Source organism: Lepidochelys kempii, chromosome 14 (assembly GCF_965140265.1).
Source record: "Lepidochelys kempii isolate rLepKem1 chromosome 14, rLepKem1.hap2, whole genome shotgun sequence".
NCBI classification, from domain to species: domain Eukaryota; kingdom Metazoa; phylum Chordata; order Testudines; family Cheloniidae; genus Lepidochelys; species Lepidochelys kempii.
The window spans coordinates 19,478,905-19,500,144 of NC_133269.1; the positions used below are offsets into that span (position 1 = coordinate 19,478,905).

A 21,240-nucleotide genomic window follows, 5' to 3' on the forward strand; every position below is an offset into this window, starting at 1 on the left:
TGTGGAGATGGGCATGAGTATTCTAGATATCTGATGACAGAATCACAGGAGATGAATAATCCTTTCCAGTGTCTTTAACACACAACTCTCCACTAACTTTTATTTTCCCAGTAAACCCTTTGGAATACTCTAAAGTTACTAACCCCAATCTCAGACAATTTGGAATGGCTTTGCTCTTTGCTGCTGCTAGATAGAGTCAAACCCAGCCCTCATATATACTGCCTTATCCATGAGTATGTTTCGTTTCTATCTCAGTAGGACAGTCCTGCTTATAACAGCGTTGTTTTTCTGAGGTTAGAAGACTGGTGAGGCTGGAAGTGATCACTAGCTCCAGCTTACTACTTGACTATAAATAAAGCTGATCTTGTGAGGACTGAGTGGCAGTAATAAGTAACCAGGAATCTTGTTTGAGAGAATTAAATGTTATCTTGAGTTACTGCCAGAATGGATGTTCTTTAAGCCCTCTAAAGAAAGAACCAGTAGAAGTTGTTCCTTATATACACTGCTGATGCTAGCTGTCATTGCTTTTAGCATTTGCTTCACTTTCCATGGAGCAAGACATCAGCCTTTATAAAAAAAATAATGGTTGTTGCAGAAGTCTGTTTCTCACAAAAACACACATGCTGATGCAGCTGACTCAGCTCCCAAAGGGAAGTATAAAAGTATAATCAAAGAAAATGTGGTTTTGTTTCTGAGTATGGGAGTATTATCTCTAGCAATCCCTCTGGCCTTCTTAGGAGTAGCTTTGACAGGGACCAAGAGGAATAGTGTTCTACGATATCTACACCAAGAGGATGGTCTGTTGTTGGTGTACACAATATGCTGTGCTGTAGGTTAGGTTTGTGAAACAAAACCAGTCCCTGCCCTGAGGTGCTTACAATCTAAAAATGAAGTGTGTATATTAGAGAAGAAAAGTCGTGAGATGAGAGAGAACGTGGTTTGACTATTTAAGGTATCAAGCTGAGGGACAGATTGTTCGGCTGAGGAGAGTAAATCAAGGAAGAAAGTATTTCATCATGATCATCTTTGACAGTTTCACCAAAATTGACAGTTGCACGAAGTAGTATACATTGGAGTTTCTAAAGTTACTATTAAAGTATAGCAAAAAACTGCAGTTATGGAAGTGAAGGAATAACTGTCGAAATAGTTTGCTTTAGTCTCTGCTCTTGCGGAATTAATGTAATAAAAAAAATTCTAACCATAAACTGTTCTACAAGTAATATTTACTGTAACTGATTCCAGATGTGTAACTAATGTAGAAGACTCTTCTAGTATTAGTTTTAAGTCTACCCTATTTCAGAGGTGTTCTGCTGGATTTAAAACTTTTTTTTAATAGTTGTTGTTAGTCTGGTTCTGATACTGGATTTAGCTTCTTGTTCCAGTTGGATGTCATACACTGGAAGATTGAGTAGTGCAGGGCTAATTATTTCCAGATAAATATAGGTAAATACCCTGGGGGTTGGGCTGCTGCTGTTACAGTGACATTGCACTTCAACTTAGAGGTCCCTGGGTTCCAATTAAGGAACCATTGGCTGTTGGATGTGTTAATACTAATGCACTTTTGTCCTACTTATTATTAGTCTTGGTAGGAGCTGCCTGCTCAAACTTTCTGTGGCAGTGTTATGGAGGAGAATGTATGTAAGCCTGTAGGGAGATTTAGACCCTGATCCTGACCATGCAGGAACAATTGTAGGATTGGGGCCTTACTGAAGAGTGCTAATGGGGAGCAAAGACTGGGGGGCTAATAAATCTATTCCCTGTGAGTGGCTTTTATTTTTAAATATCTGGGAGGTTCTCAAATATTATGATGGTGTGAGTAGTAATAGTACCTAAATAGAAGTTGTTAGACTAGCCAGCTTGAAGACATGCTAAATGGACCTCTCTATGAAGCTTGAAAGCTTGTCTCCTCCACCAGCAGAAGTTGGTCCAATAAAAGATATTACTTCACCCTTGTCTCTCTCATATCCTGGGACCAGAGCATAGATTAGGGGTAGGCAACCTATGGCACACGTGCCAAAGGCGGCATGCGAGTTGATTTTCAGTGGCACAATGCCCGGGTCCTGTGCAGTGGTCCAGGGGGTTCTGCATTTTAATTCAATTTTTAAATGAAGCTTTTAAAACATTTTAAAAACCTTATTACTTTACATACAACAATAGTTTAGTTATATATTATAGACTTATAGAAAGAGACCTTCTAAAATGTTAAAATGCATTACTGGCATGCGAAACATTAAATTAGAGTGAATAAATGAAGTCTCGGCACATCACTTCTGAAAGGTTGCCTACCCCTGGCATAGATAGTTCTCTGAGATCATTTGCTCAGTGTGGAGCAACAGTCAATAAAGCTAACAATGTTAGGAACCATTAGGAAAGGGATAGATATTATAGAAAATATCATAATGCCACTGTATAAATCCAGGGTACATCCACACTTTGAATACTAAAAGAAAAGGAGTACTTGTGGCACCTTAGAGACTAATCAATTTATTTGAGCATAAGCTTTCGTGAGCTACAGCTCACTTCATCGGAAGTGAGCTGTAGCTCACGAAAGCTTATGCTCAAATAAATTGGTTAGTCTCTAAGGTGCCACAAGTGCTCCTTTTCTTTTTGCGAATACAGACTAACACGGCTGTTACTCTGAAACTTTTAATACTGTGTGCAGTTCTAATCATCCCATCTTGAGATATTAGGATTGGAAAAACTATAGAGAAGGGTGACAAAAATGATTAGGGGTATGGAACAGCTTCCATATGAGGATAAGCTGAGAAGACTGGGACTGTTCAGTTTACAAAAGAGATGACTAAGGGGGAGGTAAGAGATCTATAAAATCATGAATGGTGTGGAGAAAGTGAATAGGGAAGTGTTGTTTACCGCTTCACACATCACACGAACTGGGGTCAGCTAACGAAATTAGTAGGCGGCAGGTTGAAAACAAACAAAGGAGGTACTTCTTCACACAACGCACAGTCAGCCTATGAAACTCTTTGCCAGGGGATGCTGTGACAGCCAAAATAATAATGATTCAAAAGAGCATTAGCTAAGTTCATGGAGGATAGGTCTATCATTGGGTATTAGCCAGGATGGTCAGGGTTGCAACCCAGTGCACTGGGTGTCCCTAAATCTCTGACTGCCAGAAGCTGGGACTGGATGACGGGATGGATCGCTCTGTAATTTCCCCATTCTGTTCATTCCCTCTGATGCCTATTGTCAGTGGACCTGATACTGGGCCAGATAGACCATTAGTCTGACCCAGTATGGCCAGTCTTGTGGTCTTATGGGACTATACAGCTACAATAACCTCACAAACATCTGTATAGGAAAGGTAGACTCCCCTCCCCCAGGAAATGTATAAAATTGGAGAGATGTGAAACTCGAATACTACCATGTGGGGGAATTGGTAATAGATCCTTTCATCAGTCTGAATCCAGAACGGGCCCAAATGATCAAAAGTTACTATCTGGTGGCTAGTTGGTGGTCTGTATCTGTTTGTAGTGGACATAGGTTCATATCACTGTTGACACCAGCTGGCAAGGACCCTTGCTGGCAGCCTCAGATTGTTCTTCAATATACATAACCAATTCAAAGTTGACTGCAGAAATTAGTTGCACCCATATTGCGCACACACTTTCTATATTTTGGAGTTTTACTGTGTTAGAAGAGTGATCTGATTGATGGTTGGTCTGTGCCACTTTTTATATTGTCGTGTTTGGAGGCACGAGGACAAAGGCAGGTCGTGTGCCCAGTCAGAGGTCACTACTGTTCAAAAGTTCATAGCTCATGCACCCTTCCTGAATCTATCCAGGCAATCGCCTCAGAGATCCACAGATACTATAATAGCCATTTTATATAATTTGAATCTAGCAGTTGTAGAAATTAGTTTAACTGCCGCCACATGTGATATTTGACAGAACTCCTTTAAATGAATCCATGCCAAGCAAAGCTATTGTTTGGGGTACAGTGGGATAACAGGCAAGCCAAACAAAATTAGTATATATTAATCTGCTGAGTGACATGTATGTCTCATTTGGGCTGCCACATACTTCCTATGTGACCTCTAGCAAATTATTTAATATCTCTCCCTCAGTTCCTTGTCTGTTAAATGGGAAAATTTTCTATCTCCCATCCTTTGTATTTCCTGTTTAGGTTGTAAGCTTCTTCAGGGTAAAGACTCTCTCTCACTGTCTCCATACAGTGCCTAGCACATGGAGGCTTCCAGATACTGCTGTAATACATACAATTCTGTTAAATTTTGCAGTCAGCTAAGGTAGTGTGTGTTACTCCTTGAATTGTGTATGGTAAACCGTGAAGGGGATACAGTTTTGCTCCTAGTATTCTGTGTTGCTGAAGTAGTTGATTCCTCTAAGTTTTCAATAGTTCTGTTCATAAACTCTCGTCCTCTTTGTTTTAACAGGGAATTTGAGTTTCTCTTCTTATGAAAGTTAGCTGCTTACATAGGACAAGAAATATTAAAACGACAAGAGTAGTCCCTGATATCTGTGTAACATTATGAAAGGAGAAAATTGATGGAAGGTTCAAGCAGTGGCGATATTTATAACTGAGGGGGATCCACTACTTTTAACTACTGAAGGAGAATGGAATTTTGTCATAATTAAAACCAGTCTCCTTGACGTACATTACTATATTACTTTTATAAAATGTTTTTCATTGCTTTTTTCATTTACAACGTAAGTGATTCAGAAACTGGTAGCATATTTTAAAAATATTTAGGGGGTACAGTCATCCTGTTCAACTTCAGGTTCACCAATCATTTCCAGTGCGAAGAGTCACCCTTATTGTCTTTTCTAAGCTTTGCTGTTTGTCTCTGTTTAGTAGAGCCCTGCGCAGGTACAAAAATGTGGATCTGCATCTGATCCGCATCTGCCCAAGATCTGCTAGTTGTCTTTTACCTGGATCTGCATCTGTACCTGCAGCAGCAAGCTGTCTTACAAGGGCTAGCGACGGAGGAGGGAGGGGGAAAAGGGAGCAAGTGGGGGGCAGGGTCTTGCAGGGAAGAGGCAGCACAAGGGTGGGGACTGGGGGTAAGGGGCAGCGCAATGGCTGGGTCTCAAGGAGAAGGGGCATCGTGGAGGAGGGGGTTGTAGAGAGGGGCCTCGCATCACGTGCTGCTCCCATGGCTTGCGAGCGATGGTACGCGGCAGCAGCAGTGCGTATTGCATCACAGTGGGGTGAGGTGGCGGGGCCCTGCCCGCTCTAAACCCGTGGCCAGGGGCGGGCCATACTGCTCAGGTGCCGGGTCTGGGAGCGCAGCCAGTGTGGCCGGGCCATGGTGAGGATGCTCGCGCTGCCCAAGGGGCCTGAGCTGCTGGACAGGAAGCAGCGCAGTGAGCGGGTGCTGGACAGCCTTGACTCAAACCTGCTGCCCAGCCCCAGCTTCTGGCCCCTAGTGTCGTGTTGTCCCCTCCGCCCCTTGGCTGCCAGAGCCGGCTGCCAGAGCCAGGCGCAGCCAGTGAGTAGAGCTCTGCATGGTTGTATCTGCATGCGACCCACTATCTGCGAAAATGGTCCATGGATGTGAAGCAGATATCCACAGATTTTCAGGGCTCTACTGGTTAGCTTTTTGCAATGAACTCTGTAATGAAAGTGACGTACACGCTAGGGAATCACTGCTGAGGACAACCAGCAGCAGCACATTTCAAAAGCAAGACTTCCACCTGTTTCCTACTACTACCACAGTCCCTGCCTGTCTTCAGTAGTGCTTCATGGCAACCTTTTGGTACCTTGAACTTTGAGGTCCTGATAGTATTTACATTAAGGCTATTTTCCCCCAGTCTGGCAAAATAAGGGGGGTGTAAAATTGATGTAAATGACATTTAACCATTGTACACTGCCAGAGTGCTGTAAAGTTGTCTTAAAATAAATGAGAATCAGACTCTTAATTCCTTTCATGGTCTTGTATGAAAGACACACAAGCTGCTATATAGCGATGACAGCTTGTGGAAGCATTGTGGAGAGATAGAGATGCTTGATAAACCTAGATCAATCATTGAGATGTAGAGATGGCATGAAAGGTGTTCATGAGAGAAGACTGTATGAGGAAGCTCTAATCTTTGATGTTTCAGATAATACTTTAGCATGGCAGTGCTTTTAAATATTGCAGTTCTGTGGCTTACCAGTTTGGAAGTGATTAACAAGCCCACTGCACTTGTTTAGGGGGAGGCATCTTGTTCATAGTCCCGGTCATCAAACTCCTGTTTTGTGGCCGGGAGGAGGGAGCAGTGCATTGATGATACTGCTTCTGTGAGGAGTTGTCAGAGTCCACAGTCCTGCAACTATCTGAAGATGATGCTGAAATCTTAGAGGAAAAAAATCTATTCAGTCTTGGGAGAAATAGCTCCCCTTTGGGGTCTGTATCCCATTCCATGAGAAAATGGTGAGTGAGACAAGGAGCAAATATGATGTACATCCTGCCCGTTCTAAGGCAGTGTAGCATTTCCCTTAGCTTCCAAAATGCTGCCAGCCTGGGGTCCCTTTCACACTTAGATATGGCAGTAACCTTGTTATGTCTGTGCTCTTTGCTGAAACTTTCTATGAAGTTATTTGGTAGCTTTCTAATGGGGATTCTGATCCACTAAGAATTGGATTGACACAACTGATTTCAAAGAGGCCAACAAAAATGCTGGTAGATAAGGATTTCTTGTCACTACTAAACTGTGGTGGATTTGAATAGGTGATTTAAAGCTGAAGGGCTTCATATCCCATTGCCAGTCTTCTGCATCATCTGGGTGGTCTCTTCCCTTACTGCCTTCCTAACCCGTAAATTAAGGTGAAAGTCAATCACTTTTTTCTAAAGTTGTTGGAATTGTCTCATGAGAGTGCAAATTAGCTTTAAGATACAATTTTGTAACTGAGCTAATTAGTGTTCTAAGCTCTTAGTGATTGTGATTCCTGGTGATAATGAAGGGAAAATTACTTTTAAAATATCAATTAAAACTTTTTGACTCGTATGGAAAATAATGAAAAATAAGTTCATGTTTTATGGCAAGTTTGTGATATATGGGAAAAGTTTGAAGTTTTTTACGTATTGTTACAGATGTTAAAACAATTGTCTTTACAGGCTAATGCTTTAAGTACTCCATGTGTCTGTGGTCTTCCTTTTCAGCTCCCATTTGATTTCAAACCTTTACCACTTTCTGTAAATGCTGGAAAGGATATATAGGGTCACAGAGACTAGCTTAATACTGGATAAAGCCACACAAGTGCCCCCAACAAATGTACATACCATTATTATTATTATTTATTATTTTTTGTATTTCCCCTTCTCCCAACTTTCTGTTGGTACTAGTTCTTGTAAAGTGTACAAATAGAAATAGTATATAGTCTTTCACTGTTCCAGGTACCAATATTAACTAAGATCATCCTAATGTACAAATAAATTGTGAAGTATGAGTTAAAAATGAGGACAGTTGGGTAAAATGGATACTTGCTGGTTGGTAGTATTTACCTTTGCCACTGTATTGTGATATGCTTAAACAGGAACTGCCATAAGTAATGTGGTAAATACCCAGTTTTCAAAGGCACCTACTTTAGCAATTGTAAGGGTTTTGTTTGTTTTTTTGTTTTCCTGGAACATCTTCAGGATAGAAAGTTTTTGCCATCAGTGGCAGGTGCTTGGAAATTAGGAAGCTTTAAGTAACTGCAGTTTTTATTGCTAAAGTGTAAGTTTTCTCATTACCGTGGCATCTGGCTGAAACCTAAATCAAGCTTTCTGAATGTTCAGACATTGACCACCTTCATGTGTGAGCGTAAACGTGACACTATATTAATATGGTGGGGCATATTATAAAGAATGACTGGAATTCTGGTTTAAGTGGTAGTGAAATATATGCACAAACCTTTTTAAAAGTATAATTAAAATGCTTCCATGTTCCTCTATTTTGACATAAGGGTAAATTCTGCTGTGGAATTTTGAAAAGAACATATTAATGGTGACTTTTTAAAAAATAGGCAAATATATTTTTGATTTCATTGTTTGTGCTACAAAGTAATATGAACTGTTACTTTTAGATTATCCAATATTTGTGCATGGAAAAATTAAGTATTTTTCAGTTCTTTCTTAAAAGGTTTCAGCTGTGAAAGGGTAGGAAAAGGATATTTCACAATATATGAACACATTTGTCTGAGAGTTTTCAAGATAACAAGTGGTTTACATGTCAGTTTGAGAGTCCCATTCAGTGAAAAATGAAGCCCAGTTGATATGCTGGGGAAGCTGGGCTGAGCAAACTTGGCTGCTTTTTTATAGCAAGCTCTAATGCATTTAGAGCAGCTTTTCAAATTTTTGCTCACCTGCGGCAACTTAATTGTTGGAGCAAGTGAGCAAAAATTTTCCCTTTGGTTTAGTGGTGCTGTGGTGTCCTTGCTGTTGCAGATTTTGTATCTGGCATTTTTGTAGTGTTCCTTGTCTAAAAGGGTCCCCAAAGTATTTTACCAACTTAAATAGCTATACCAACTTGGTTTCCTCAGAAGGGAAGGGGGGATTCTGTGCTACAGGGTTAGTTGCTGTTGTGGAAGCTTTTAAATAGTACAAGGCTAGTTGTTATCTACCCCATAATTTTAAACTCTGGTTTAATGGAATTCCAGTCTTGGATTAGGTCTAGCGTCCGCTGAAGAGGGACAGGTTTGAGAGTAGCAGCCGTGTTAGTCTGTATTTGCAAAATGAAAAGGGGTACTTAGAATCATAGAATATCAGAGTTGGAAGGGACCTCAGGAGATCATCTTGTCCAACCCCCTGCTCAAAGCAGGACCAATCCTCAATTTTTGCCCCAGATCCCTAAATGGCCCCCTCAAGGATTGAACTCACAACCCTGGGTTTAGCAGGCCAATGCTCAAACCACTTGTGGCACCTTAGGGACTAACAAATTTATTGGAGCATAAGCTTTCGTGAGGTACAGCTCACTTCATCGGATGCATTCAGTGGAAAGAATTTAAAGGAAATGGATTAAAAATGGTGTAAATCCTCACACCTTCAGGTTAAAACTCAGAGATTCTTCTGATCCTCCAAAATGCCTCAGGGGAGACAGTAGAAATTCAGGTTTCAGAGTAACAGCCGTGTTAGTCTGTATTCGCAAAAAGAAAAGGAGGACTTGTGGCAGTGCTTCTAGTGTGGAAAGCTGTTCTCCGTTGGCTTTTAAGGGAATGTAATGGATCAGCAAAGCTAAGTCACAGTGTGAATTTTGTTTTTCTTCAGAGAATCCTGCAATAAAACCAAAAGAAACTGCTTCTAAAAGAGCACAAAATGTATGACTTAAAGCAAAAATGTCTGATGAGGATTCATTATGTCTGACTGGACTAAATGTTATCTTTGAATATGATTTCATATAGAACCTTTCATCCTGGAGGATCACTCTGAGCACTGTATACCTTGCTACCCACCTACTGAAATGCATCTGCCTCTGAAGCAGAACACAGTTAATGGTGAATTGTATTCAGTCATTTAGGACAGGAGTTGAACAACAGTTTATTTAAAGATACTATCATGAAATGAATCCCAGTTTTAAATCTCCACCTTCCAGCATAAGACAAGCTAGGAGCTCTGTTTTTGGCTATCTGAAGCTGATATAGTTTAATATCACTCACTTCTTCCCACACCAAGTATCACTTGCTTAGCTAGCTGAAAAGATATGGGGGAATCTAGGTAGGCAGAATGTAAATACTTTAATTACAATTTAGCCATGACACAAGGGTCTAACATGACTGGATTTGTGAAAGTCTTCTGGGATTTTTAATTATTCCAAGTGTTTAGGATCTCAGTTATATGTCCAACAACCTGTGTGTTAAGAGTAATACTACCCCCCAAAATATTACTTACTTACTTTTAAGGATATAACTGCATTTTTAAATAAATATCAGTTAGTTTTAGAGAGATTAACTTTCATTTTGTTGACTTGGAGAAGGTTCCATTTTTAGAGATACTGTCAGCTTGAAGTTTTTTAGATGGACTAATTAAACCCAAAAATGTATTTAAATGCTGATGAGCCTTTCCTTTATTGCTAGCTGCCCCGGACAGAAGCAAGTTCTGTTTCTTGAGTCATTTTAATTTAATATCAAAGCTGTTTTAAGCAGTATGTTGTTTGATGGCTGTGTCTTAATCTGATGCCCTGAATTTTTACTTTTATTTTCTGAGAATGCATTCCTGATGTTAGCTTTCTCTCATGGTCTAGACAAATTTTTCCTATTACTAGTTCATCATTTTTACAGCAGTGAAGTTCTTTCAGAGAGGCAGAAACAGTGGCAAATTCAGCATGTAGTCATCTTCCCAATTTCCCAGAAATTTGTTGTGTAAGCTCCAATAGATGCGTAAGAAGTGAGATGTCTATGACTGCTGTACATGAACACCTACAGCCCCACAACACAAGCAGAGTATGTCCAGCTCCTAAAGAGAATGCATGCACCTCATATGTAGCTTTGCCATCATGCTCACTTTGCCTGAGGGTGAAGTGCAGGAGACTACACGTTCTCTCAGCTGTGGTTTTGGGAAGGACATGTGGGAGAGGTAGTCTACTAACACAGAAACAAATCTAAGAAAATAAATACATTGATCTGAAAGTGGAGGTCTTACAAACTTCAGACTTCCAAGTTTTTTTTTCACCTTGCTGTCTACCATCTAGCCTTAACTGCTCTGAGTCGCTCTACTGTTCCTTTGCAGTCAGCTCGTACATTTGAAATTGTTTAACCTGATTCAAAGGAATTTTTCAGCTCGCAGGACATAGATAAATTTTTCTCCTCAAGGTGGGATCAGGGAGAGGTTGGGAAGGAGGGGGATGATCCTAGGGTTAAAGCAAAGACCAGGAGTTGGAAAATCTAGTTCCTAGTTCTGCTGCATACTTCTTGTAACACTTCAGGCAAGTCACTAACCTCTCTGTGCTTGTTCCCCCTATCTGAAATGTGGGCTTAATACCCACCTTACATGTGTGTTGTGTGGCTTAATTCATTATGTTGATTCTTGTAGTGCTTTGAGATCCTCTGGTGGGAGGTGGTATAGAAATGTAAATGGATATTTGTTTTTATTACGTCACAGATGTGACTGAACGTAGCATGTGTGTATGTGAAAATGGTTGTATATCAAAAATATATTTCATTTTTTCCTCTTTAATTTAGTTTGATTATAAATTTTATTCTTAATCTGATTTCTGCTACTGGAGGGTGCTTAGTCTGGTCCAGGTATTTTTGGGTGGGTTGTTTCATCTTAAGTGATGTGACTGCATGTCATTAACATCTTGACATTGGCTTTGACCAAGAAAGTGGGATTGTCAAAATGTCTTAAAGTAACTAGGCTCTTTGTTGTTCAGCACTGAACATAGAACCTGTAAACAAGGGTTAAGACTTCCTTTCACAATTGGTGACTTCTAGGAGCTTGGACTTCCTGAAATCAAGGCATAAGTTTCTCATAACTTTTCCAAGCATATGGTTAGAGCAGTCACGTAAAGTAGGGCATTCTTACAATATGGCTTTTAAATTCACCTGACATGATGTCTGGTCATGGATTCTAACAACTTTACTCTGTCATCTTCGAGAGAAGGTGGGCATATGCAGATGAAAAGCTTAGAACAAAGGGTTACAGGCCACAAAGGGCCTCTCTGTTTCATGAACTCATAGGTATAATTAGAATCAAAGCATTAAACTAAGAGCTCTAAGAATTGGTTTCTATATGATAAGTTTTAAGTTAGCATCGGAGTATTGGGTTCTGTTTTTGGCTCTCCCATTGACCCGTTTCAAGTTACTTAACCTCTCCGTGTCTGTTTCCTCATTTGTAAAATGGGGATAATGAAACTTCTTCAGAAAACTCGATGCAAGGAACTATGTCCGAAGTATTTATTCTTTCTAACATGAATGTCTTGTTAGATTTAGTATTATGATTACTGTATATTTCATCTTCATTAATCTTTCCCATATTGTACTTTTCTGTTGCCTGTTATGCATACTGTAATTATGAACTGTGACTAAGCATACTTAAGGTTGTATCCTCTCAGGAGCTCTCTTGAGGCATGGAGAATCCATACATTGTACATGGATCTATACCAGTGGTTCTCAACCTGTTTACCCATTGTCGGCCACATGTGCATCTCTCTGTGTTATGTCAGCTGCACCCACAGAATATATATACAGCTTGTTATGGCCCTGAGGATGTCACATGAGCTGCAGCTGTGTGCTAATTGGGCTGCAAGTGGCCTGTGTGTTGAGACCCACTGGTCTAAACAAATCCATTAGCAGTACAGTTATGTTAAAAACATAGAGCTCAGAGTACAGCTAAAACCATGGGTGTCCTTTAGCACTTCACTCTGTACTGCAGGGTTAGTTGTGGAATAGACCGAACAGGGATACAGCTGGGAGAGGAGTCTGACAAAATTCTGTTTTCTGATCATCCAGTGCTGATCTAGAGAGGAAAAAATAACAATTATTTCTGTTTGAAGTTGGGATAAATATGAAGTACTACTTGTGGCCTCTGGCTCACTTTTTCAGTGGGCTGCAGTAATCGCGGATTAACAGATGAGGTAATGGACAGTATTACCAAGTACAGAGAGACTGGGCTTCTCAGAAGCTTAGACCTGGCCTATACATAAAACTTAGGTTGACCTAGCTGTGTCACTGAGGAGTATAAAAAATTAAACATCATTAGGCTGACCAGCTGTTGACCTAGCTACTGCTTCTCTTGGGGGTGGATTAAATACAGTGATTGAAAAACTACTTCTGTTGCTGTTGTGGCTGTTTACACACTATGGTGCTACAACAACACGGATGCACCGCCAGAGGTGTGCCACTGTAACGGGTATAGTGTAGACAAACCCCTAGTGTTAAGTAGACGTCATTCTCTTGATTCAGATGTAAAGTTGCATATATGCAGACTTGCCTCTACAGATAGCTATTTTAATGATAAGTGAGTTTTGGCATAACTTGTGATAGAATATAGGTATCTGATGAGGCAATACATATACCACTTTGTTCTAACCTGAGTCATAGGTGCCTTTTATAGTTGTGCACATATCTCAACATTTCATGACAGCACTTTCTCTACTTCCCCCTTCTGTTTTCATTGTAAGGGATACTACAACACTAACGTACTCGGTTTTAAAGGATTTGTTGGTTTTAATATGGTTTTGCAGGCAAATCTGTTGCTGACAGTTTACTTAGAAGTGAATGATGATATTGTTAGAGTGCGGTGTTTCCACATGTTCCTTTGCAGCCAAGCAGTACCCCCAAGATGTACTGACGGGGGAAAATGCTGACGTGGATATCTGTGACTGGCCTGCACAATAGTAAAGGAATATAGTACTGTTATTTTATATAGTGTCTACTTCCTTTTACTAAAAATAACACATTTTATAAAAAGCTAAAGTGTTTCAGAACAGTTGAAAATGTAGGCTTAAATATTTGGTGGTAATAGGAGAATCATTCTATAGTGCAATTGTATGAAAGGAAGAAATAGGAATTGATTTTACTTTTTTATTTTTAGTTAGAAGCTATAGTATAGTGCAGTGATGTATGGTTTGTCAGGTGCTGAAGTAGCCATTTATAAATCTGATACAGGTATGGGCATCTTTTTTAAAAAATGAAGTAAACTTTATCAGTTGAGGATGAAATTTACTGATGGAGACCACACAACCAGACTGCACACTGCTTTTGTATACAGAGATGCTAAATACTTGAAAATGTACTATTTCCAGAGGCGGAGTTTCTTTTGTATTCACAGACTGGGGAGCCTCAAATTCCAGAGGCATTACATGAGCAGTTTTAATGAATTAGTGTCTGGTTTTGCTGCAGCAGATGTGACAAGCAGCTTTATAAGCTGCTTCCCATCGATCGCTGTTTTCCAGCTCTTTTGTCTCTTTCTTTTGCTTAGAGAAAAGCAGTGAAGAGCTTGGTTTCTACAGTAACTGCTGCCTACATTCCTGCCTGCAGGCCAGTTTCTTTCACTACTCCTTGTAGCCTATGCAGGGCTACTGTATTAGGTTTCTTTAGGGTTGTTTCTTTCCCCACCCCCTTGGTGACTTTAACATTTTACCATGTAAGAATCAGAAGATCTTGTGGTGGGAATTTATAGTTTCAGTATATGTATTTCTAATTAAGCAAAGCACACTTCCAAGAATGTAGACTAGCATCAGTATTACTTGCAACTGATGAATGCCAATTTTTGTATGGCTGATGCTTGAAGAGCATTAAATGTCTGACTGCAAAAGAAGAATTATGGTGTTGGCTGAAAATTTGGGATGTCACTATATATTGTTTGTAGTTTAATTACCTTTTGAGAGGGAAAGAAGTATTAAATACTCGTATTCATGTTTGAAATTCATTCATTCCCAAATATGCATTAGCTGATAAAGGTAAACATGTTTGTGAATATTTATTTTTTTTCCCTCTTCCTCAGCCACCGTCAATATCTTTGTGTCATAGTGACATCCTGTTTCTCTGGCAGAGGAGAGCTAGTTCCAGATCCTTCTGGAAGTAGTCAGTAGCCATTTTAGAAGTGGTACTGAGATCTCTACAGATTTTCAGGTACTCGCTTCCCCACTCAAGCTGCAAGATTGTACCTTGAATCTCCAGTGTGGTAGTGCGTGGTTTTACTGGCACATTTCTGTGCCTGCCTCTTGAGATTCTGCAAAATTATGTTGACCAGATTGGGCAAATGTGTAACTGGAATATTATCTTGACATAGTGGGACACTTCTTTTGTGCTGAGTCCTAATTTATATACAAGTTTTTGCATCACAAATCGGACACTGTTGTAGTTTTTTTTTCATGGTTGTTAGAGCATGTGAACAATAACAGCATATGCTAAAATACTTAAATGTTTAAGTGGAAAAATGTGCCTCATGCAAAAAAGAGCTACTTGTCAATTTAATGGTCCTGACCTCTTGCTCCCTAGACTATCTTGAAGCTGATTGTTGCAGAGGCACTGATGCTCTGATATTGGTGGGGGAATATGCTTTGCAACTTTCAGCCCTTTGCCAATTAATATGTAGAGTTAATGGAAACTTGGAAGGAAGTTTCACTAAGGCAGTGGTTTTCAAACTGTGGGTCGCGACCCAGTACTGGGTCACGGAATGTAAGATGCCAAGTCATGGCGGCCCGGTTGGTGGTCCTGACTAGAGCTATTAAAAGTCCTGCTGGCAGTGCTGCCCGGCTAAGGCAGGCTAGTCCCTACCTGTTCAGACACCATGCTGATCCCGGAAGCGGCCATCAGCAGGTCCAGCTCCTAGGCGGGGGGGGGCCACAGGGCTCTGTGTGCTGCTCCGAGCACTGGCTCTGCAATCCCATTGGCTGGGAACTGGCCAATGGGAGCTGGGGTGGGGGGGACGGTGCCTGCAGGCAATAGCTGTGGAGCTCCATCTAGGAATCGGACCTGCTACTGGCCACTTCCAGGGCACAGCGTGGTCCGCGGTGCCAGGACAGGCGGGAAACCTGCCTCTGCACTCCCACTGCGCTGCTGACCAGGAGCCACTGGAGGTAAGCCCATACCCCAATCCCCTGCCCCAGCCCAGAGAACCCTCCCCCACCCTGAACCCCTCATTCCCGGCTCCACCTCGTAGCCCTCACCCCCGCACGCCGACCCTCTGCCCCAGTTCTGAGCCCCTCCCACACTCCAAACCTCTCATCCCCAGCTCCGTTGGGTCACGGGCATCAACAGTTTTCTTCAGCTGGGTTGCCAGAAAAAAGTTTGAAGACCACTGCACTAAGGCATATCAGCCTGTGGAGGTAGTTGAGAGAATCATCCAGGAGGACATGCTTTCCCCCCCTGCCACTAAGAACTAGTTCCCCCTACTTAAAATGCAATTGCTCTTGATGATTTCATTTAGAAAAATGAGTCATAATCAGTAAATGGCCAAACGTAATTGAAGTGGAAACTGGTGGCAAATTACCCAAATCAGGGTTTATTTAAAAAAAACACACACACTAAAAACTCCACCCCATACCCTGATCCAAAATTTGTCTTCCTGTTTATAGGAAGCAACACTGCTCTTCTACTTGGGTAGTTTTTTACATTGTCAGCAAAGGGTGTTGCCTAGAGCAAATAGAAGAGGCATGAAAACTTCCTTTTTTAAAAGCTGTTAGTGTTTGAAATCTTCATGTTTCAGTACTCTCGCGTTTGACTTGTAATATTTAGTAAACAAATTTTGTGAAATCAGTGAATTTTTTCATAAATCTCTTCACACCGTGCGTGAATTTTTACAACTTAGTCACAAAATCCCTAAAGCTGGAATTTCTAGTGGAAACACATGGGTATAAATGGTTCTGATTAAAAAGCAGCTTAAAAAAATACACCAAAACCTCATCATTTAGGGAGAAGATTCAATGTCATTCCCTTTTTTTATTGCAAGAAAATTAGTCCTCTTTCCCCCTGTAAGTCTCCATTATAGCATTTCTTACATTGTTAGCAGTTGTCTTATTTGGGTATTCCTAGAAGGAATTTTTACAAGAATATCTGAACAATTATTTGTTTTCTTTAAATATATTTAAATATTTTGAATAGTTTGCATTTCAGTTATTAATATAATAAAAACATTTAATGCTGAGGAATTTGAGATAAAAATCTAAAACAGTAATGGGGATTGTTTGAATTAATTTTATGGAACTGTCTAGATGGATTTACATATCTACATATAGTTTAAATTGGGAGCTGCTTTGGAGCTAGTGTTAAAATTTACCTTAACAGTTTTTTATAGAAGTTATTACATTATTAAATTAATTTAAAACTTTTTAAAATGACCTTTGCTTTTTACGAATATTTTTCAGTGTCCAGAGAAGATCACATTCTGAAGACTGACTGTATTTGTAACTTAGTTAATTGTTTCTACATGTTCATATGAACCATATTAAGCAGAAATACTTTAAGCAATGCTGAATTTGTAAACTAAGCAACAATACTAGAATGTAAAATCTTGCTAAGAATATCTTGTAAATTTAGCTCTAAAACAAAGCATAATATCCCAGTTCCTGTTTTTCATAAATTTCATTTCTGTTGGTTCCATTGAGGGCTGAAGTAAAAAAAAAACAGCTCCTCTGCTCTTAAAGTCTGTTGTTTGAGTTGATTGGTGTGTGACTTGCAAAATATATCAATTTGGAATTCTCTTAAACATAATCCCAACTTGTTTAAGCTAATGTTACAAAATGTTCTGGGAATGAATCGTTCAGTTTGCATACGCCAAGCAAAGTGCCCATGAACCTGAAGTTCCATGGTACAAAATTTAGCTGATGTAGTATAAAACATAAGATACCTTCTGTTGGAGGTGTGGGATGGCACTGGTGGTAAGGATAAGTGAAGGAGCAGAATCCCTTTCTCCCTCGGGGATAAACTTGTTACTCCTCAAGTTGACAAACTTTTATCACTTTTAAGTATCTAAAAATGCAGTGCTTTACCCCATCTCCGGGATTTCTTAGTGGTTTCTATGCTTCGCTTTGGAGTTTGAAGCAAACTGAGCACAACTTTGACTCCAAACAGCCCCTCTACTCCTACAGTCTAATTTAGGTGATAACTGAACAGTGTGTTCACATTACCAAACTGCAAATTTAAATGGGGGGAGGGGGTTGTATTTTGTTTATAATGTAGTACGTTTTTTGTCAGCCATTTCCTATCAAACTAGTAATCAACGAAGCAGCAAAAAGAGAAAAGACTCTATTGTGACTCTTTCTATAAACTATTTTCATGATGAATTAAATACCTAAACAGTTTACAAATGTTTTAAAATCCTAACTTCCTAAATTTGTAATGTTAAGTAAGCCTGGATGGCAGACAATTCTACACCTTGATCATAAATTTGGTAGCAAAACTTTTCACTTAACAGTTTAAATATTGCTGTAGTACTGTAATATGGAAGAAATAAAATGCTGTGTAACATAACAAACTTGCCAGAACTATTTTGGATAAAACATTTGAGTTGCTTTATGTAAAATATAAATGAAAAACAGTTCAGGACTCGAAGTGGGCAAGCATGCACTGGAATATCTTAAGAGCAACTACCCCATCTCCAGGCACACCCTCCCCCCAGCTATGTGTATCACACAACATTGTCAGCCTGTGATGGAAGTGCTGTTTATATACAATGTACCTTTGAAGGGTCATGCTTCCTTGTAGGCTGAACAATCTTCAGTGAAGATCATGGTGGCTTTCTGGTATATTGAAGGGTAGACGAGGTAAAAGAAAATTGTGTAAAAGAGGAGAGGAATCCAAACTGGGGATGAAAGTCTAAATTATTGAGAAGCCATCCTGAAGCCAAAAGAAAAGGGGATCCTTGTTATGATGTAAATGACACTCCAGGGGAAGGCTGGTTTTATCTTGGGAAATACTGTGATCTGTCTTTCTCTCCCTTGGTCAATTCAACAATTGTAGAAGGGGAGGAACAGAGACTGTGGATCACATTATTGGTGATTACTTTGCTATCAAAGAAATCCTAAGTGAAAACCTACAGAGTGACCCAAGATTCTTGTTGATTACTTTCATTTCTATTTGAAATAAAGTACAGTGGGGAAGATAGAGGATCCTTGTCATTCCCACTCCTTATCCCTTTATTGTTCCTAGCTATTTTCCAGATTTTTTTTTTTAGTAAAAGTTTTACAACGTCTTCTAAAAGGAATCTCCCCTGAAGATTTTGATACCAGGATGATTCGTAGGGTTATCAGTGCTAAGTCCTCATAATATACTTCCATTTGAAAAATGGAGGTGTTGATCGAAGGAATTGACTCGTTCTGTAGGGGCAAATGGTGTTGCCAAACCATGTCTTGATCACTACAAGACAGCTTCAAACTGAATGGTCTAGGGCAGTGGTTCTCAACCTTTCCAGACTACTGTACCCCTTTCAGGAGTCTCATTTGTCTTGCGTACCTCAAGTTTCACCTCACTTAAAACTGACTTGCTTATAGAATTGGACATAAAATACAAAAGTGTCATGGCAAACTATTACTGAAAAATTGCTTACTTTCTCATTTTGTCTGTGTGAAATTTTAGTTTATAATGACATCACTAGTGCTTTACGTGTAGCCTGTTATAAAACTAGGCAAATACCTAGATGAGTTGAGGTACCCCCTGGAAGTCCTCTTTGTACCCCCAGGGGTGTGCTTTTACCCCTGGTTGAGAACCACTGTTCTAGGGAATATTGAAGCGCTGGGTCTGACAATAGGACTTGAAATACTGGTGCCACAAAGGACACATCAGTGAGAGCTAGGAGTTCTAGCCTGTTTCATGGCTGGGTGCTGAGACAGGAGTAGGAATCCAGTCAGGTGATAAATTTTACAAGAGTGTAATTCTGCCCCCCTCCACCTCCGCCAACAGCATGGACAGAGCTGTGAAGCAAAGAGGGAATGCTGGAAATGTGGATGTGACTAGTACAACCATACTGTACACATTTGTTCCTCTAATGAAACCATTATCTAGCAGCCTATGAAATTATTTTTTTTTATTTTAACACTTACATTGCAGTAATGCCTGCCCAGTCCCATTTTGCTACGTGCTATACAGACACATAGTAAATGACAGTCCCTGCTCCCAAGGAGTGATTGGAAAAGTCAGTCTGTGGATTTGCTTTTTTTCCTCTATCCCTCTGTCCTCCCCAATTTCATTACTCAATCCATTCTGGATTTATTTGTGTAGAATAAAAATATTGTGTGCTACATCTTACTCCCACCCTCTAGTCTGTGCTCGGTATGTTTTCTGTTTAGATGATAAGGTCTTTAGGGCAGGGACCTGTCCTCCATTTGGAGCTATGTAAATAATAAATACAACACAAGTACTGTTGTCCTGATTCATTCTTCTTTTTTTAAATGACCTAAAAGTGGATGCTATCAGTTATGAATTTTGGAGCTGGTAAAACCATGTTGTTATGTAGCTTTTGGAAATATTTATTTTCACCACTTAGAAATATGACACACACTTTTCACCCTGTAACTGGTGGTTTGAAAATATTTTAACTGTTTTTGATCAATCCCAAATGTACCCATTTGATTTCTCACTGTGAACTGCAATACCTTCCCATGCGTAATAGAGCAGGAAGATTTCAGTGGTACAGTAAGATGAAATGCAAATATTTAGGTGTTCACATGTTTAACTAGATTAGAAGTTTAGCTGGAATCATATTATATTCTCCGTATAACACCATCCTCTCAGAGCCCAGCATTTGAAATGTTGAAAAGTATGGTGGTAATGCTCACACAGTATAAATATAGTACCTAGCTTGTTACGAGTGATGTTAAGCTTGGCACAGAGTTTAATATTCAGTACAGAGCTTTGGTTACGCAAAGCTCCTATCTTCTCACACTTGAGAGCCACATTGGTCTCAGACATAGTTTTTGGAATCAGGGCCTTGGACTTGGCAGGGGGGAAGCTGTTCCGTATCTTTGTGTGTGATGGCCAGGGGCTAAGAAGCGATCAGGAGACAGAATGGCAACACGAGAGAAGAATTTTTAGTGGAGTGTAGATAGATATGTAGGAAGAGGGGGTTTGTGCTGAAGCTGACCTGGAATTCAAATTTTGTGTCTTTGGATTTGCCTGTACTTCAGTTTAGGTTATGAAGCCTCTCTCCCGCTCCCCAGTAAAAGCCCAGCAGCATTTTGGAGCATTGCCTGCTTACTAGTAGATGGTATCCTTGTACTATGCAATAACCAGTCTGAACACTGAATCAGCACTTGAAGTTATGTACAGCTGCTTCTGTATTGCTCTTCAGTTGAAGTGAGTCTTCTCTACAAAGTATTCAGTCATTGAGACTGAGGAGTAAATAGACTTGAATCTGCAAAATAGTTACATAAAATATGTAGAAAAGTCTGTTCCACAAAAGTCTAAATATTTAGGTTTCAAACATACAATATTGCTACTCAATTTCTGTTATTAATGTTTACTTAAAGTAAACATTCTGGCTTATTCTTCTGTGCTGACAAAATGGATGCCTTTGCTTGCTTTCTGTTTGTGTGCTCTTGAAGAGTGATGATGTCGTTGCTAAGAGAAATGTTGGTTGGGATAATGTTGGCTTTCAACAAAACAAACTTTATTCCTTTATTCCTTTTCTGTAGAAAGAGCAAGGAATTCCAACTTTATGGTGTAGCAATAATGTCATCTTTACTGTATACTCAAGTTTTTCTACATTTCTCAGCTACAGTCCTTCATTGTGGCTGTTAGTTTAAAAACAATTAGCTAGGATTGCATAGTGAAACAAGGAGAGTCTAGTCCATTTCACTTTCCTGCTGCAGCCCATGTGCAGTGTTTTGGCATAGATTCTGTTCCCAATTTAGTACATCAAGCATG

General features: G+C 39.9%; 1 protein-coding gene across 3 annotated transcripts in view; it reads left to right on the forward strand.

Moving 5' to 3' along the window:
• FOXK2 (forkhead box K2) overlaps positions 1-21,240 on the forward strand; it is a 64,481-nt gene that overhangs the window by 19,233 nt on the left and 24,008 nt on the right. The window contains exon 1 of one of the 3 annotated variants that reach the window (XM_073311250.1): positions 20,564-20,670. The exons of the other annotated variants lie outside the window; for them this stretch is intronic. Within the exon in view, the coding sequence (XP_073167351.1) occupies positions 20,579-20,670 (92 nt within the window). The 5' untranslated portion in view covers positions 20,564-20,578. Of the gene's footprint in view, positions 1-20,563; positions 20,671-21,240 lie in introns of those variants that run through there. 3 annotated transcript variants of the gene reach the window in all.